General features: G+C 40.2%; 1 protein-coding gene across 1 annotated transcript in view; it reads right to left on the minus strand.

The window, feature by feature from the left end:
- RPP30 (ribonuclease P/MRP subunit p30) overlaps window positions 1-15,847 on the minus strand; it is a 347,672-nt gene that overhangs the window by 307,327 nt on the left and 24,498 nt on the right. Inside the window, exon 3 of the mRNA XM_044056927.1 lies at window positions 15,106-15,165. Coding sequence (XP_043912862.1) covers window positions 15,106-15,165 — 60 coding nt within the window. The remainder of the gene's footprint in view (window positions 1-15,105; window positions 15,166-15,847) is intronic.

Consider the following 15,847-nt stretch of genomic DNA (forward strand, 5'->3'; position numbering starts at 1 on the left):
GGGAGAGAGAGAGAAAGAGAGAGAGAGAGAGAGAGAGACAGAGAGAGAGAGAGAGAGAGAGAGAGAGAGAGAGAGAGAGAGAGAGAGAGAGAGAGAGAGAGAGAGAGAGAGAGAGAGAGAGGCGTGAGAGAGAGAGAGAGAGAGAGAGAGAGAGAGAGACAGAGAGACAGAGAGAGAGAGAGAGAGAGAGAGACACACAGACAGAGAGAGAGACACACAGACAGAGAGAGAGAGACACACAGACAGAGAGAGAGAGACACACAGACAGAGAGAGAGACACACACAGACAGAGAGAGAGACACACAGACAGAGAGAGAGACACACACAGACAGAGAGAGAGACACACAGACAGAGAGAGAGAGACACACAGAGAGAGAGAGAGAGAGACACACACAGAGAGAGAGAGAGAGAGAGAGAGAGAGACACACACAGAGAGAGAGAGAGAGAGAGAGAGACACACACAGAGAGAGAGAGAGAGAGAGAGAGAGAGAGAGAGAGAGAGAGACAGACAGAGAGACAGAGAGAGAGAGTCGATTTTGTTTTGTGTACTCCAGCAGGAGATAGAAATTTAGTAAAGGGACCAACCAAATCCCTAGGGATTTGAAGTGGCAATTTTAATAGTGTTACTTAGATGACTGAAGATTTGCAGAGATCTATAGATAAGTGAGCTTTTACCTAGTACCAAAAATAATAATTTTTATCGTACAAGACTTAAGCATTAATTGTTTATCTTTAGCTACTTAAATAAGGGCATGAAAAATGACCCTAAAGTTATTATTCAGGAGAAGAGGGAGAGTGGTTGGAGTGGAATATGGCCATGTTATCAGAATACAGCAGGAAAGAAAAATGGGCAAATCAAATACAGTTTGTTAATGTGGAAAGAATAGTGCAAATGTGTCAGGATAGAGCCTTGGGGAACACTTTCCCCACAGACTGACTGACAGAGAGGGTGAGGAGTTGAAATGAACTTAGAAGTGGCATAGCGGTAGTGCTTGAACGGCAGTGTCATCAGTAATGTTAATTTCGTTGAGATGGTCTAGGAGACCTGACTGATCAACAAGATGAAAGGTTCTGGTGACGTCAGTAAAAATAGCTCCAGTAATTATCCCCCCTGACCATTCAAGAAAGTTGCTGCCGAGTGTCCAGATAGCAGTGGATGTACTAATACCACACTAAAAGCCATGCTGCTTTTGAGAGAAAATTTATTTGTTAATTTGTTGAGATAGTTGCAATAAATTATTTTTTCAATATCTTTACTAAGGTAGGGAGCATTAATTAACTTATATAGCTTTGCACAGCTAATCGCTTCCACCACTACAAACCAATAAAAGACAAACTCCAATTCAGATTGGATCCTTTACCAACAAGCCAAATGCAATTCAAACATTTGGATGCCAGCCTGACTCAGTAAGTCCATAAGCTGTGCACCAGCATAAAGGCCATATGGTGTCTAGAAACAGAATCCAAGACTTCTTGACATACCTCTCAACTGTCCAGACTTTTGCCTTATATTTTCATGTGTTCCTCAAAAGTCTGTGTTTTTTTTATCAAATCGTTGAAAACTGAAGTCACTAAATAATAGACATAAGAGCTTCAGACTCCATAGCCTTCAGAAAATGCACACCATCAAATACTTTTTACTGTAGCAACTTTCTAAGTTTACAGGAGCAACATTTAAAATCCATCCCTATTTGAGTCTTTGTTCTCTGCCCCCCCCCCTCATTATTTTGGCTTTGTCTAGATTTTAATGGTAAGAGGTTGAGCGCTATGCTTCTAGATCAAACACTTTGCCCCAACCCATGAATCCAGTTGTTTCTTAAAATGATCCATTGTTCTTACTGCCTCAAATATGAAGAGGTAATTTATTCCATAATAAAATCACCAGTCACTGATGTGAATTATGACTGACTCCATTATGTCCTCATAGTACCCAACTCCAACTTGACAGCCTGATGGCTCTGTGTTAAACTACAGTTGTGAAATTATGTACAAGATATCTTGTAAATTAGAAGTTATGAAAGACTTTGTAGTCAAATATTAACTTAGCACAGATGTAGTGATGAAGAGTAAATAAACTATCCTATGTGTGTATTATTGCAACTGTAATCTTTGTGAAGCAATATCATTTTGCTGAATTTTCTCTGCACTCTTGCAGTATAATTCAACAGACCAGCTTTTTATGTACAAAAAGGTTACTGTTCTCAAGGCATCTCATTTCTTTTGCAAAAATTTTAAAACATGTACCCATCTGATGCATAGCTTAGTTATCAAATGAGTGTTGTGTGTCAAAGGAAGGATCAGCGATCATGGCTAGTCACATGACTTTATATATCTGCAAAACAAACAGCACCAGAATTCCCTGCTCTGAAGACTTAAACTTTGAGTGTAATACAAACAGGACCTGCTTATGTGACAAATAGGTGCAAGAGAGACTAACCCTTCTGTGGAACAGTCTTTCATATCCATTTGAAGCAGAATTCTTCCCTAACCCAACTCAAATATAACTTGGATAATTTTATGGGGAACAGTAAGTTCAGCCCTGGTTTGGCATGTACGTCTCTAATGGACACAAGTAGCCTGTCAATGGTTCATCTCACAGGCCAATGCTTGTAGATGCTTCATCTTCTTAGACCCCTGCTTACAATTACCAAGGGTACCATAACTTGGTAGACATTTGGGATGCATGGCTAAACTTAGGTACACAGGTGAATGAACTGCAGCTTTTCCAAAACAAAAAGTCTAACATCTGCCATAAATGAAATGTATACCTATGCTGAGTGCCCAGTCACCAACCTTATTCAAGAGTTTAAAAATTCAATATCAGATTCATTTGTGCAATGAACCCAGTCTTACAATCATCTTAATACTTATTTATCCAACATGTCTTAGATCTAAGAATGGAGGAAAATAGACTATTAAATAATGCTGCCCCCAGACTAGAACCTTATGGCACTCTAAGAGGAATGTGAAGAGAGACTGAGCTTGTGTCCTGTGTAATTACACGGTAGGATCAATCAGCCATCAATGGCAGTCCATTTTACCCCGAATATATTAACCTTAGCCTTGATAAGACTTTCGTAAATTACACAGTGAAGAAGAGATTCAGAGGCCTTGGCTAATTCAAACAAAATTACTCCACAGGAGACCTAGATCCAGGGCCTTAGTAATTTGATCATAAACACAAAACTTCTCAACACAGATCAACATGTTTTTTTGTAAAGAGTAGATCAAAGTCCACAATAACGATATTGGTTATTCTTCCTTTGTATTTTAATAATGCAGCTTTCAAAGCATTTGCTCAAAAATGGAGCGAGGCTAAGATGTCTACAATTGTTAACATCACCTTTATAACCCGTTTTATATATTGGTATTGTAGTACAGGTTTTCCACAAGCTGACTAAAGTACCCACTTGAAACAGCTTGTTAAACATTAGGTGTAGTATTAGTAGCAAATGATTTTAACTAACTGTTTGGAGGGGTCTAATTAGGGACCACAGAAGTTGAATTCTTTATTTTACTAAAAGCTCTATCATTATGTGGGATATACCAAGTCAAGATGGACTGTTAGGAACTACAATTGTGGTTGATAATCTGTTAAAACTAGATCTTTCAGTGAACAGTGTTGTGAACTGTTGGTTGAACAGGTGTGCTACCCTAAAAAGGATCATGCATTATACCATCTTCCAATTTTATAGTTTACTCGCTGAGAACTGTTGATATGATGCATATAAAAAATTCTTATTATGAGTACCCAGAAACATCACTAGGGTGAGGTGAGAGAGGAAACTGCTACAGGCATAGTGTTAGGGATATGATCAGCTATAATTCTGATTGCTGTTTAGTGTGATACTGGCTTTTAAAAGCCAGTATTGCGTTTGTGGTCAAACCTGAGCAATGTAGTGCTCTGTATGCCGTCCAAACAACTTGCTACAGTTTAAAAAGAGAAAAGATTTTTTTAAACTAAAACCCACGTGCAGTAGTGCCGTTTGCTGCATTTTTAGCAAGCAGTTTGCTACAGTATAAAAGAAAACTAAACTGTGAGGAAGGAGGGGCGGGGGCAGGACCCAAAAATGAAACCCAAATGACTGAGGCAGGATAGGGCGGGGGAGACATGTTGCGCCTCTGGCCACCAGGGTGGTGTGCCATAATATGGAAAAGACTCTTTGCTCTTCAGCTGAAGAGCCTATAGGGTGGGGTGCTACTCTGTGGGACCAGCAGAGGGTGCTGCCTGAGGCAGCTGTGCTTCTGAAAACATCAGCAGCAACTTAACAAAACTTGCCTTCTGCATTCTTATTTTCTCTCAATTGATCTACTGATGTTATTACAAAAACATTGTTTGCTATTACGTGTGTCTCAAAAATCTTATAGCTCAGCTTTTGCTTAACTGGCATGCGAAGATCCAAATTCTACTAAGGAAGAAATATTTATGGGAACTATGCTTAGAAGTACAGTTGTGTCACTTGTTTAAGTAAACTTACCACAACAGGAAATGTTCAAATAATCACTGCTGCAGTAGCTAATAAATTTGGGGAGGTGAAGAAGAACCCAGGAGCCCCTAGCGAATAGTCCTAGCAAAGCCTGAACTAGACCTAGAGAAGGAATCAAACTTGTAGTGCTTTTTAAAAAGTGTGTACAGATGACCAGGTAGCTGCTTCTAGAATCAAACCCTTTCCAAAAAGCCACAGATGAAGCCAAGGCCCTGGTAAACTGGGCCATGATCCTGACTTGAATGGTGATGAATGTTCTTCAGAATGCATTTGTCTGAAACCATCTGTTGCCAAAGAGAAAAATGGAGATTCATCCTTTCTGAAAACAAAGGGGGGGGGGTGGCTGCCAGGGTGAGAAAATGTATTTTGTAGTTATTCCGACTGTCCATGCATTTGGGAGTTTTTAGAATTCTTCTTGAAACAGCCTTACCTTTTCTTCTTTAATGTCAGTTTATCTGTATTTTGTTGAGACCATTTATTTTGTTTCTTACCAAATTGGATAAGGAGTTGCAGAACCCCTTGGACGACTTATAAAAGGAGAGCTGAAAAGAATTCTAGATTCCATGCATCAGCTTACCCCTTTCACATGTTCAGATTACCTCTGCAGCAGAGGGACCAAAAACTAAATCTCTCTCCAAAGGAGAATTTACTATCATTTTTTTTATCATCTGGGAGGTCCTGAAAACGTAGCCATTGAAAACCTTCTAAAAACAGTACCAGTGCCCATAGCCCTGTAGTAGTATCAGAGTCACACACACACACATCACAAAACAATGAGTTGTGACACGAATACAAGAAATTACATTATATAAAGTAGATCTTTCATCACAAGATACTGCAGAAAAACATTCTTCATATTTTCACAGTTAGTCAGAACAAACCTTAACATATGAACCTGACAACTGAAAAGTCTGAAAAATCAAACTGCAGAAGCATACACTTTTTATAAGGATGGGAAAATTATTGATAACTATGGGGTGGGGGAAGGGGGCAGAGTATATATTCCGAACTCTGTGAGAGGTATGGGGCTTCTCGAAATTGATTACAATTATAGATCTGCAATCATGGGACAGCATACATACCTGCTGACCTTATCAGATCCAAACAAAGTGAAAGTTTTAAAACAAGAGGACAAGAAGTCCAAGATGACATCTCTGCTTAGTTTAGCAGATGCACTCTGGGGTTAAACAGGCATGGAAATCAAAATCAACAGGAGAAGAAAACCAGACATACTAAAAATGACAAAAAGAAAAGAAATACAAGAAGGCTTTTAAGAGAAGGAAAGAAATGTGTAAGAGCCATAAATAAGGAGAGTTTAAACCAAAAGATGAACGGTTAATAGCAGCCCAAGAAAGTGCATCATGTACGCATTTGTTTACAAAGTCCATTGAACATATGAGAGAAACATACGAATAAAACAAACAAAAAAATTGGTAAAAGCCGCACATCTTTTTGCTCGACGTGATACACATGGCAGAAGGCCTATACATTGAAAGACTTGTAACCTTGGGGATTATGCCAACACTACAATACAGAAGTAGCTATGAAGGACTGGAAACATGAACCAGAAAGCATTATGGAGAATGATGAAGTATACATCACATGGGATCGCTCATTACCAACAGTTCAAGAGTCCATGAGCAAAAAAAAAAAAAATTAAGTCATTGAAATTGCTAGACCTAGTGATTAGTCTTTCATAGAGACACACAGTTATAAAATATCAGGATTCACAGGAAGAAATGAGATGAATGTGGAAGGAAGATACCCAGACAGTTCCAACAGTAGTAGAAGCAATGGGTCTAAATAAGAAGTGAATATAGAGTCATACTTGGATATGCCACCAATACATGTAGCTCTGTATAAAATTGCAAGACTCAGCAATTCTGGGCACACTGCAGGTACTGCAAAGGGTACCTAGACTGAAACAATACTAATTTCATGAACTTTAACTGTATTTTGATTTAGCAATGGGATCATTCCCTTCATGGTATTAGAAACCCAAAAAGACTTGGGAGTAATTAAACAGAGAAGGATTCGAATTAACTAAGTGTTAAGCAGATCAAAGATGCTACAGCTACTGAATCCAGTTTTGGGTGTGTATAAAAACTTAAAACTGTGGAACTTAATACATCCTATCTACTTTTTTTAGGGGCAGCTGGCTGGCCAACTGACCAATTGCAGCCAATAACACATATCCTCCAAAGCTGAGAAGACTAGAGGAATAGGTGCAGGTTCTGGAAAATCCTTCTATAAAAAGAAATACTTATTGTTCTCCGAATTAAAATAGTGGCACATTCTAGAAATAATCTCAGAGAAAGACTCCCTTACAGGGTGAGTTGGAAACTGAGTTCTCCTCTGAGCCACAATGAGAAAACCCTGCATCCTCCTGTTCAGAGTTGGAATCTTTAATCTCTTCAGAAAAGGAGGAGATATTCCTCTTTCTTTCACCAAATTGTTTTACAAGGAGAATCAAAAGCCTGAATTAAACCCTGAGCCAGCACTAGTAAACTACTCCTGCACACAAGAAATTTTTAGAAGTAAATACACGCTTAGTTTTCCATTTCTTTTTGACAGGAAAACCAGGACCAACAGATCCCTTAGAAACATCAATCAATAAAAATGCTGAAACATACAAGTCAACAGCTAGCGAGGTTTGGCTTTATTGCCCTGAATGTATCCATAAAGACTTGCAAAGTAAAAAGTCACAGGCATTCTGAAGCCATGTAGCTGAAATACTGTCCTTAAGGGTCATTTGCAGATATCTCATGAGCCTCCGTTAGAGGAGATTTAACATATCACACAGTGGAAAAAATGTGTACACAGACACACACGTGTTCATATATTTATATGGGTCCCTGTAGATTAATATGTATAGATACCTTTAAGAAGCTTTCTAGGGGCTTGCACAAGTGTATAAATACTGAGTATGTGCGAGTCGGACTGCCATTTTGTAGTACGCTGTCAAGATGTAAGCATGCATGTCTGTGTAGTCTGTCAGTTAATCAGTTTGTTTATATTTTGTACTGCTGTTATCCATCCTGACGTGTTTCTACATAATAAAGCAGTTAAACAAACTACCCCGCCTGTTTGTCTTTACTTGTGAAGCAAGGTGAGCGCCATAATGTCAGAATGTGATCCAGATACAGGACTGCAGGCACCCAGTTAAAAGGTGGAGGAACATACAGGAGTGAATCATCCCTACTGCACGTATAACTCACAAAAACAGGTCAGAAACTAATTTCAGGTATCAAAGCTTAAATGATTTCATATTCACAAAATATAAAACAAAGCACTCGGAAAGCTCTAAACGAATTTATATTTAAACGAAATGTCAAACTGCGACAGTCCGAATCATATAAAATATATAAAAATAAGGAAAATGACCGCATTTTTTTTTTTTTTTTAAGTAGCTCACAGCATGTAATTTTTCAAACTGAAGCTATTCAAGATATCCTAAGCAAACAAAGTGTTCGCAAGTTTGTGCATTAAGGTACAGCCATTTCAAAACATATTTTGCAAAGTACAGTATTTCGAAGAATTTCTTGTGTACTTTAATGTTAGGAGTACTGGCTGTGTGTGCATATTCGTACATAATTTCAAGGGCCATTTTTTCAGTGTGCTTAGGCAGAATTTGTTGGCATGGCTGAAGGATTTCGAAAACTAGGACCTCTTGTCTTTGATAATACTGGACAGTGTTTGAGCAAGAGTATGATATTTTCATGCAAGTTGCATTTTCTGATAAAAATGGCCGTACAAAGGCAGTTATTCTGCTTAATCTAGCTGGTTCAGAAGCCATAGAAACAGAGCATTCATCTGTGTATGCACCTGCTGTCTTTGCAAGAGAAGGGGAAAACCATCATATATAATGTTACCGGCTGAGTCAAGGGAAGACCCCGAGTGTTTAAAACGTAAACTTAGAGAAATGTTTAACCCCCAAATAATTATTACAATGGAAAGGCACTTATTTTACAGAAGAGATGAAAGGCTTGGTGAAACGTTTGCAGCATATGTAACTGCTTTGAGAAATAAAGGTAAAATGTGCAGATTTGGTGATTTAAGGGATGAGCTGATAAAAGACAGACGTGTGGTATTAAAGATGATGCTGTGAGAAAGATTTTGCTTTGTGACAGTGATTTAAACTTTGAATAAGACCACTGAGATATGACAAATGTATTAGCTCACACAGAAGCATACAAACATGCTTACAAATGAGAAATGCATGCTTCCAGTAACTTCTGAAGATAATGTTGATAGTATATACAGCACATGGTTAAAAGAAACAGGTCCAAGCATATGGCAACAACTGTAACCCCTGCAACAGTCACTGTGAAACTCCATAGCTTTCTAGCAAGTTCCAGAGTTTGCACAGTCTCAGTGAAGGACAAGAGTGAGTCAGCAAACTCAAAGATTGGGCCCTCACCCAGTTTCATTGCTAACTGTCGTAATTGTGGTGGAAATCATGAAACTAAAAGAGAAAAGTGCTTAGCTTTTGGTCAGCAATGCCACAAATGCAATAAATGAATCATTTTACAAGGTTTTGTAGATCAAATAAGACATTATTTTATTCAAAGAGACAAGTCGATCATTTAGAAAGCTGAGACCCTACTTTCTATGTTGATGGTGTGTTAGTGCTTAATGAAAACAGTCAATGCAGTAAATTTGTAGGCAAAGAATGAAGTATTTTGTACTGTTAAAATAAATGGGTCCTCCACAGAGCTCAAAGATGCTACAGATTCAAAGTGCAATGTTATGTCAGCAGAAACATTTGCTAGAGTATGTGCTGGTGAGATGCTTAATTTGGCAAAGTGTGCGAAGCTGGTTGCTTATGGTGGTGAAGACATTCAAAATGAGGGTTCAGTAATGCTTTCATGTTACTTTGCTGGGAACAGTTATGACTTGCAATTTTATGTGGTCAGGAGGCATGTTCAGTCATTATTAAGCCTCAGAATGTTTGAAAATGGGACTGTTTTCATTTAACAAGGAAGTCCACCATGTTACCTTAAAAGCCTACCATTCTAATTTTACCCATTCTATTTTTTCTACCTCTGCTGATATTTTTGAAGACAAACTAAGCAAACTACCAGTTGTGGTCAGTCCAGTTGTCAGACCAGCCCAAAAAGTTCCAATAGCCACGCAGGACAGAGTCAAAGCAGAGCTAGATAAAATGGTGCAGCAAGGTGTAATTTGTCCAGTAGATGAACCTACTGAAAGGGCATCCTCCATGGTCGTAGCTCATAGGAAAACCTCAGATGATATCAGAATATGTATTGATCCACGAGATTTAAACAAAGCACTGAAAAGACCTCATCATCCAATGCATACAGTTTAAGTTGCTGCTCTTATGTCAAATGCCACTGTTTTTTCTGTCTTGGATGCAGAAAGTTAATTTTGGCAAATACTGCTTGATCAAAAATTCTCATTGCTAACTACTTTCAGCACTCCTTTTGGCAGGTACAGATTTTTGAGAATGCCATTTGGGATAAATTCTGCCAGTGAAGTCTTCCAGCGTCCAGTGGAGCAAATGTTTTCTAGGTATCTGTGTGCTATTATAGTAGATGATATTCTAGTAGTAGGAGGTTATGGTGAAGATGAGCATGACAGAAACCTCAAGAAAGTTCTGGAAAGAGCACATGAAGTTAAGCTGAATCCCATGAAGTGTAAATTCAGGATATGAGAAGTCAGTTATATTTGGTCACTTGTTTACCAGTTCAGAGTCCTTTCATCTTGTTCTGTATGTAATAGTACTGAGCCGCATTAACAGAGAGAACCACTTCAGCTAAACAAGATTCCTGGACTTCCGTGGTCGAGTCCACACAGAGGATGCAGACGTCCAAAGGTTTTGATCGGATTGGTGTTGTGAAGAGTTTATGTTCAGAGTGAGTTATCCAGCGTTCCAGTTCCAGAAGATGTTCCAGTGAAGAATCCCGAAAGTTCCACAATCTGTGTGTTCACCGATGACTTTTCCTGTTGCTAAACCCAGTACTCACTCCTATATCACTAGATCAGGTTGCATTTCTAGACCATGTTCCAGAAACACGGCAACTTGGAAATAAGGACATAAGTGTTGTGTTTATTTCTTACTGTCTACACAACCGCATGTCTCTGTCAAATACTGGGTGCAATTTATATAAGGAGGAGGATGTAGCTCAATATGCATGTTTCATAGTTTAGTACTAGGCTATCTGCCCTGGAGCATTTATAAGCCTAGCCATAGTGATGTGGCTTTCGCCACCCCATGGAATGGTACAAAAGTGTACAGAATAGATTTAGAATACTGTGCCTCTGTCTAGTAGTGACACAGTGAAGACCCCCTTACATAATAGAATTAGTTTACTGTGCCTCTGTCTAGTAGTGACACAGAGATGACCCCTGGGGTAAACCTACGATCTCCCATCCACTCGTCAAGATTTCTCTTGAAGAGAGTCAGTGAGGGGCTCTGCCTAACATGAACTGGGATTCTGTTCCAGAGTATGGGAAGCCTCTGAGTTATGAATCTGTCCCTCCAGCATGTCCTATTCATATTTGTGCTGAGGTTTAAATCTTTAGCTCTCGTGGTTCTGATGGATTTGGATTTTTTGAGGTGGAGCATGTCCATCAATTCCTGATTGAACATGGCCTTGTACGTCAGGCACAGATCACCTCTGCGTAGGTGGTATGCTACTGAATAGAGATGGAGTTTCTTTAGTCTGGCAGCATATGACATATGTTGGAAACCCTTGATCCTCTTGGTGAGGTACTTTTGGGGTCTCTCTAGCTGTTGCAAGTGCCGGGTGAGGTACATACCAAATAGGGCATTGTACTCAAGCATGGGCCTGATAAGGGAGGAGTACAGGGGTACAATGACCTCCTTTGATCTAGATGTGAACCCCTTCATGATAAGGTGGGCAAGGTAGAAAGTCTAACCACTTTGGCAACGTGGGTGTCAAATGAGAGGTCACTATCGACTTGGGTCCCCAGGTCTCCGATTACTTTTTCCATACTCAGTGGGTTACTGTCTATGTAATAATTTGTGGGTACTTTGTTTTTCCCAGAGGGGATGACTATACATTTTTTGGCATTTAGTTTAAGGCCATGACTCCGGCACCAGTTATCCGTTTCAGTGAGGCCTTTCTGTAGGATGTGTGTGTCAGCTGGTGTATAGACTATGGCACCTAGTTTGCAGTCATCTGCGAACTTTGTCAGCCACAACCCTCCCATGTTTGCTTTCACATCTGAGAAATAAATGCCGAACAAGAGGGGTCCCAGGACAGAGCCCTGTGGGACACCACTTGTGACTGGCTTTGAGTCTGACATGGCTCCAGCGATTTTGACTTTGAGTTCTATCCTTTAGCCAGTTTGCAACCCATCTTGTGACATATGGATTTACATTTAAGCTGTTGAGCTCGTCTATGATGCCTGAGTGAGGTATTGTGTCGAAAGCTTTAGCCAAGTCCAGGTAGGCTGTATGGACTGCTTTGCCCTAGTCAATGGCTCTAGTGACTGTTTTGAAAAAGTCAACCAGGTTCAAAAGGCAGGATCTGCCCTTTAAAAAGCCGAACTGGGTGGGATCAAGTGACTGTAAGTCCCCAATGTCTCTGTTTATGAGTTCCATAATGATTCTTTCCATAGCTTTGCAGACCGGGCGGTAGTTACCAGGGTCTGTAGAGGTGCCTCCTTTGTGGAGTGGGACTATTGTTGCTGTACGCCAGTGTTCAGGTACATATCCTGTAGTAAGGCTAAGGTTAAATAGCATTTTTATGTGCGGGTTTAGCTCCTCTTGGAGTTCACGTAGCACGCAACCTGGGATACCGTCATGTCCCATTGATGCTGTGTTTTTAGCTTTGCTGAGGGCGGTTCTCACCTGGACATCTGAGATGACAGGGAGATTACATTCATCTGGGATAAGTATTTCTTCTTTTGGGGGTGAGAGAGAGGAGAAATTTGCACTGAACCTGTCTGCCAGAATGTTGGCAATATCTGTGGGTTCAGTGTATTTTTTGTCATCGTGAACTAACTCTGAGCATATCTGAGGGTTTCTGCCCAGGTTTCTAACATAGCAGAAGAAGGCCTTGTGGTTATCTTTAGTGTCCATAGCGATTTTTCTCTCAAAGTTGGCCTTGGATGTTTTTATGAGAGAACGTAGCTTTCTACTAGTGCTGATCAGAGATGCCTTCTCTTTATGGGATTTTGCTCTGTCATGCAGTAGCTTCCTTCTTTTGTTATACAATTTGTTTATGGCTGGGGTCTACCAGACAGGATGCCTGCCCTTGGTGGAGAGGGTCTTGGTTTTATTTGGGATTGCATGATCCATGCATTCTTGGAGATGTCCGTAGAAAGCATTTGTGAAGGATTCAGCATTGTGGGATGTGGTTTCCACTGGCCCAGTGGGCTTAAAGGATACCATCTCAGTTTTAAGAAGTGTAAAGTCGGCTTTTGAGAAGTTTTTCACTGTAGTCTTTTGTGTTGGGGGTGGAGGTGGGATATGTATATCCAGGGTGATTAGTTTGTGGTCAGATCTCACTAGTGAGGGGTATACTTCCTGTGTGGAGCACTTTGTCCCCATGTTTGTGATGATCAGGTCTAGTATATTATCTCCCCTTGTGGGAGAGGTGACTAGCTGTTCCATTGCATTTGAATTTATGAATTCCAGGAACCTTTGGGCTAGGGTGTTTGGGCTAGAATAATGCACCCAGTCTATGTTAGGGTAGTTGAAGTCTGCCAATATGATGGTGTTTGGTGAGACATTCATATCCTCCAATGTCTTCAGGAAGGCTGAATGGGGTTCCTGAGATTGGGAGGGTGGTCTGTAACATGCTACCAGTTGTATAGCAGTTTTGCCTAAAGTTAGTTGCACCTGGATGGTCTCTGATGCTTCATGTGTTGCCACTAACCTGGAGGTGTGGGTGTCCTTGATGAATATGGACGCTCCCCCTTCCTTTTTGGTTTGGCCCGAGTTTTGGGGCCGAAAAGCATGTATACCTTTAAGAAGCTTTCTAGGGGCTTGCACAAGTGTATAAATACTGAGTACGTGCGAGCCTGACTGTCACTTTGTAGTAAGCTGTTGAGATGTAAGCATGTATGTCTGTCAGCTAATCAGTTAGTTGACATTTTGTACAGTGCTATCCATCCTGATGTGTTTCTACATAAAAAAGCAGTTTATCACACCACCCCGCCTGTTCGTCTACTTGTGAAGTAAGATGAGCGACAGTCCCTATCAGTTGAACAAGTTTTGAAAGCTCTAACTCCGTATGGTTGAGACCATATAGGCTCATAGGTAGGTATTAGGCTATCTGCCCAAAGGCATTTATAAGCCTAGCCATAATGTGCTGGCTTTCGCCTCTCCCTTAGATTAGTTCCCTGTGCCTCTGTCCAGCAGAGCCACTGAAGTGATCCCCGGGGTAAACTTTCTGTTTCCCATCCACTCGTCAAGGTTTCTCTTGAAGAGCGTTAGTGAGGAGCTCTGCCTAATGTAGAATGGAATCTTGTTCCAAAGCATGGGAAGTCTCTGGGACAGGAATCTATCCCTCCAGCATGTCCTACTTATTGTTGTGGTGAGGTTTAGATCACTAGAGAGTGTGGCTTGAAGGGATATGGTTTTCTTTAGGTGGAGCATGTCCATCAATTCTGGGTTGGACATGGCATATGATTGAGTTTTTGAAAACTCAAAGGTTTTGAATGGAGATCGCCATACAATGAGGTTCAGGAAATTTACCTCTTTCCTCACTGTAGTATGATCTAGGAGTTGGTATATATAATTGCAGGGTGGAGGAGCACAAAGGGGCTTGCCCTCCGCAAAAGCGTAAAAAAGGTAGATTTCTGTTTTTGTTTGATGCTTGAGGTTTTCGGAAACTATCATATGGTCTCTTCGATATTTTTTGAGTTTCCGAAAAGTCTATATATGTTCATAGGTGTTTACTAGACTAAAGGCCCTGGAGCCTTTACAAGCCTAGCCCATAGAAGTGCCCTGGCATCGTGACCCAGACATTAGTTCCCAGTGCCTCTATCAAGTAGAGCCACTGGAGTGATCCCCAGGGTGAACTTTCTATTACCAATCCACTCATTAAGATTTCTCTCGAAGAGGGTCAGCGAGGTGCTCTGCTTGACATGTATGGGAAGCCTATTCCAGAGCATGGGCAGTCTCTGAGTGAGGAACCTGTCCCACCAGCATGTTCTGTTGATTGCGGTAATAAGGTTGAGGTCTCTGGAGTGTGTGGTGCGGAGGGATTGGGATTTATTTAGATGTAGCATTTCTAACAGAGCTGGGTCAGACATGGCTTTGTAAGTCAAGTGGAGATCACCTTTAAGTAGGCAATATGAGACAGAGAATAGCTGGAGTGTTTTGAGTCTGTCCGTGTAGGACGTGTGTGTGTGTATATATATATATATATATATACACACACACACACACACACACACACACACACACACACACACACACACACTAAATTCAAAGTTATTATCAAAGTTATTGCTTGCATTTACCTTAGTATGTAGGACATTTTACTACACAGTCATGGAGGTCAATTATTTCAACACATAATGAGAAATGCTACTGCAGATAGAGAATTGTAATGTTCAAAATCTGCAACACCCATTATCAATATGTAATCACCATGCAAGGCATAGGATTTCAGTATACCTGTACAATTGGCAGGGCTCCCTCAAAAAGTTCTTCATGACACAATGGTTTAGCTATTTCCTGAAAGACAAAAAGATAAAAAGTATTACAATTTTAACCATAAGATTCCCAAAAATAATTCTTTGAACAAAGGGTTTCATTCTTATTTTTTTTTTTCTTTGATCATCTGAGGCACAATGGACCCATGTATGTAAATAAACAGTGTTAAATAGTGCTAGAAATGTATTTATTCTGAATGTTACCCTTAATAGGATTTAGCAAAGTTTAGCGTTACATATGGAAATGGAGTACAGCAAAAGAAGAGTCACGTGCAACGAACAGATTATGATCACCATCAACATCACTAGATAAAACACGTACATACTCACTCACACACACACACACACACACACACACACACACACACACACACACACACACACACACACTTACCACTTTCTGGAATAAACAAAAGGTAAAATGGATTCTTCTGGTGCTGGCAACTGGAATTTATCCCAAAACCTAAAAGTGGTAGCATGGAGTTATGATACAAAGCTGATCTCTCCAAATATAACAATAAGTCTGAAAAAAGCCAACCGTTGTTTCACCCCAGTCATTCCAGGTACGGTGGAAGGCAATAAATTGTCTAGATGGGGCAGTCAGTTCTTTCATATGTACAAATTCAAAGAAAAAATGTTTTATAAAAGGCTAATCCTATGGGGAATTCTAGGAAAAGTCCCAAGGAAATTGTGTAAAAGGAAAA

The sequence above is a fragment of the Protopterus annectens genome, chromosome 14.part0 (genome assembly GCF_019279795.1).
Source record: "Protopterus annectens isolate FY-2018-M chromosome 14.part0, PAN1.0, whole genome shotgun sequence".
NCBI classification, from domain to species: domain Eukaryota; kingdom Metazoa; phylum Chordata; order Ceratodontiformes; family Protopteridae; genus Protopterus; species Protopterus annectens.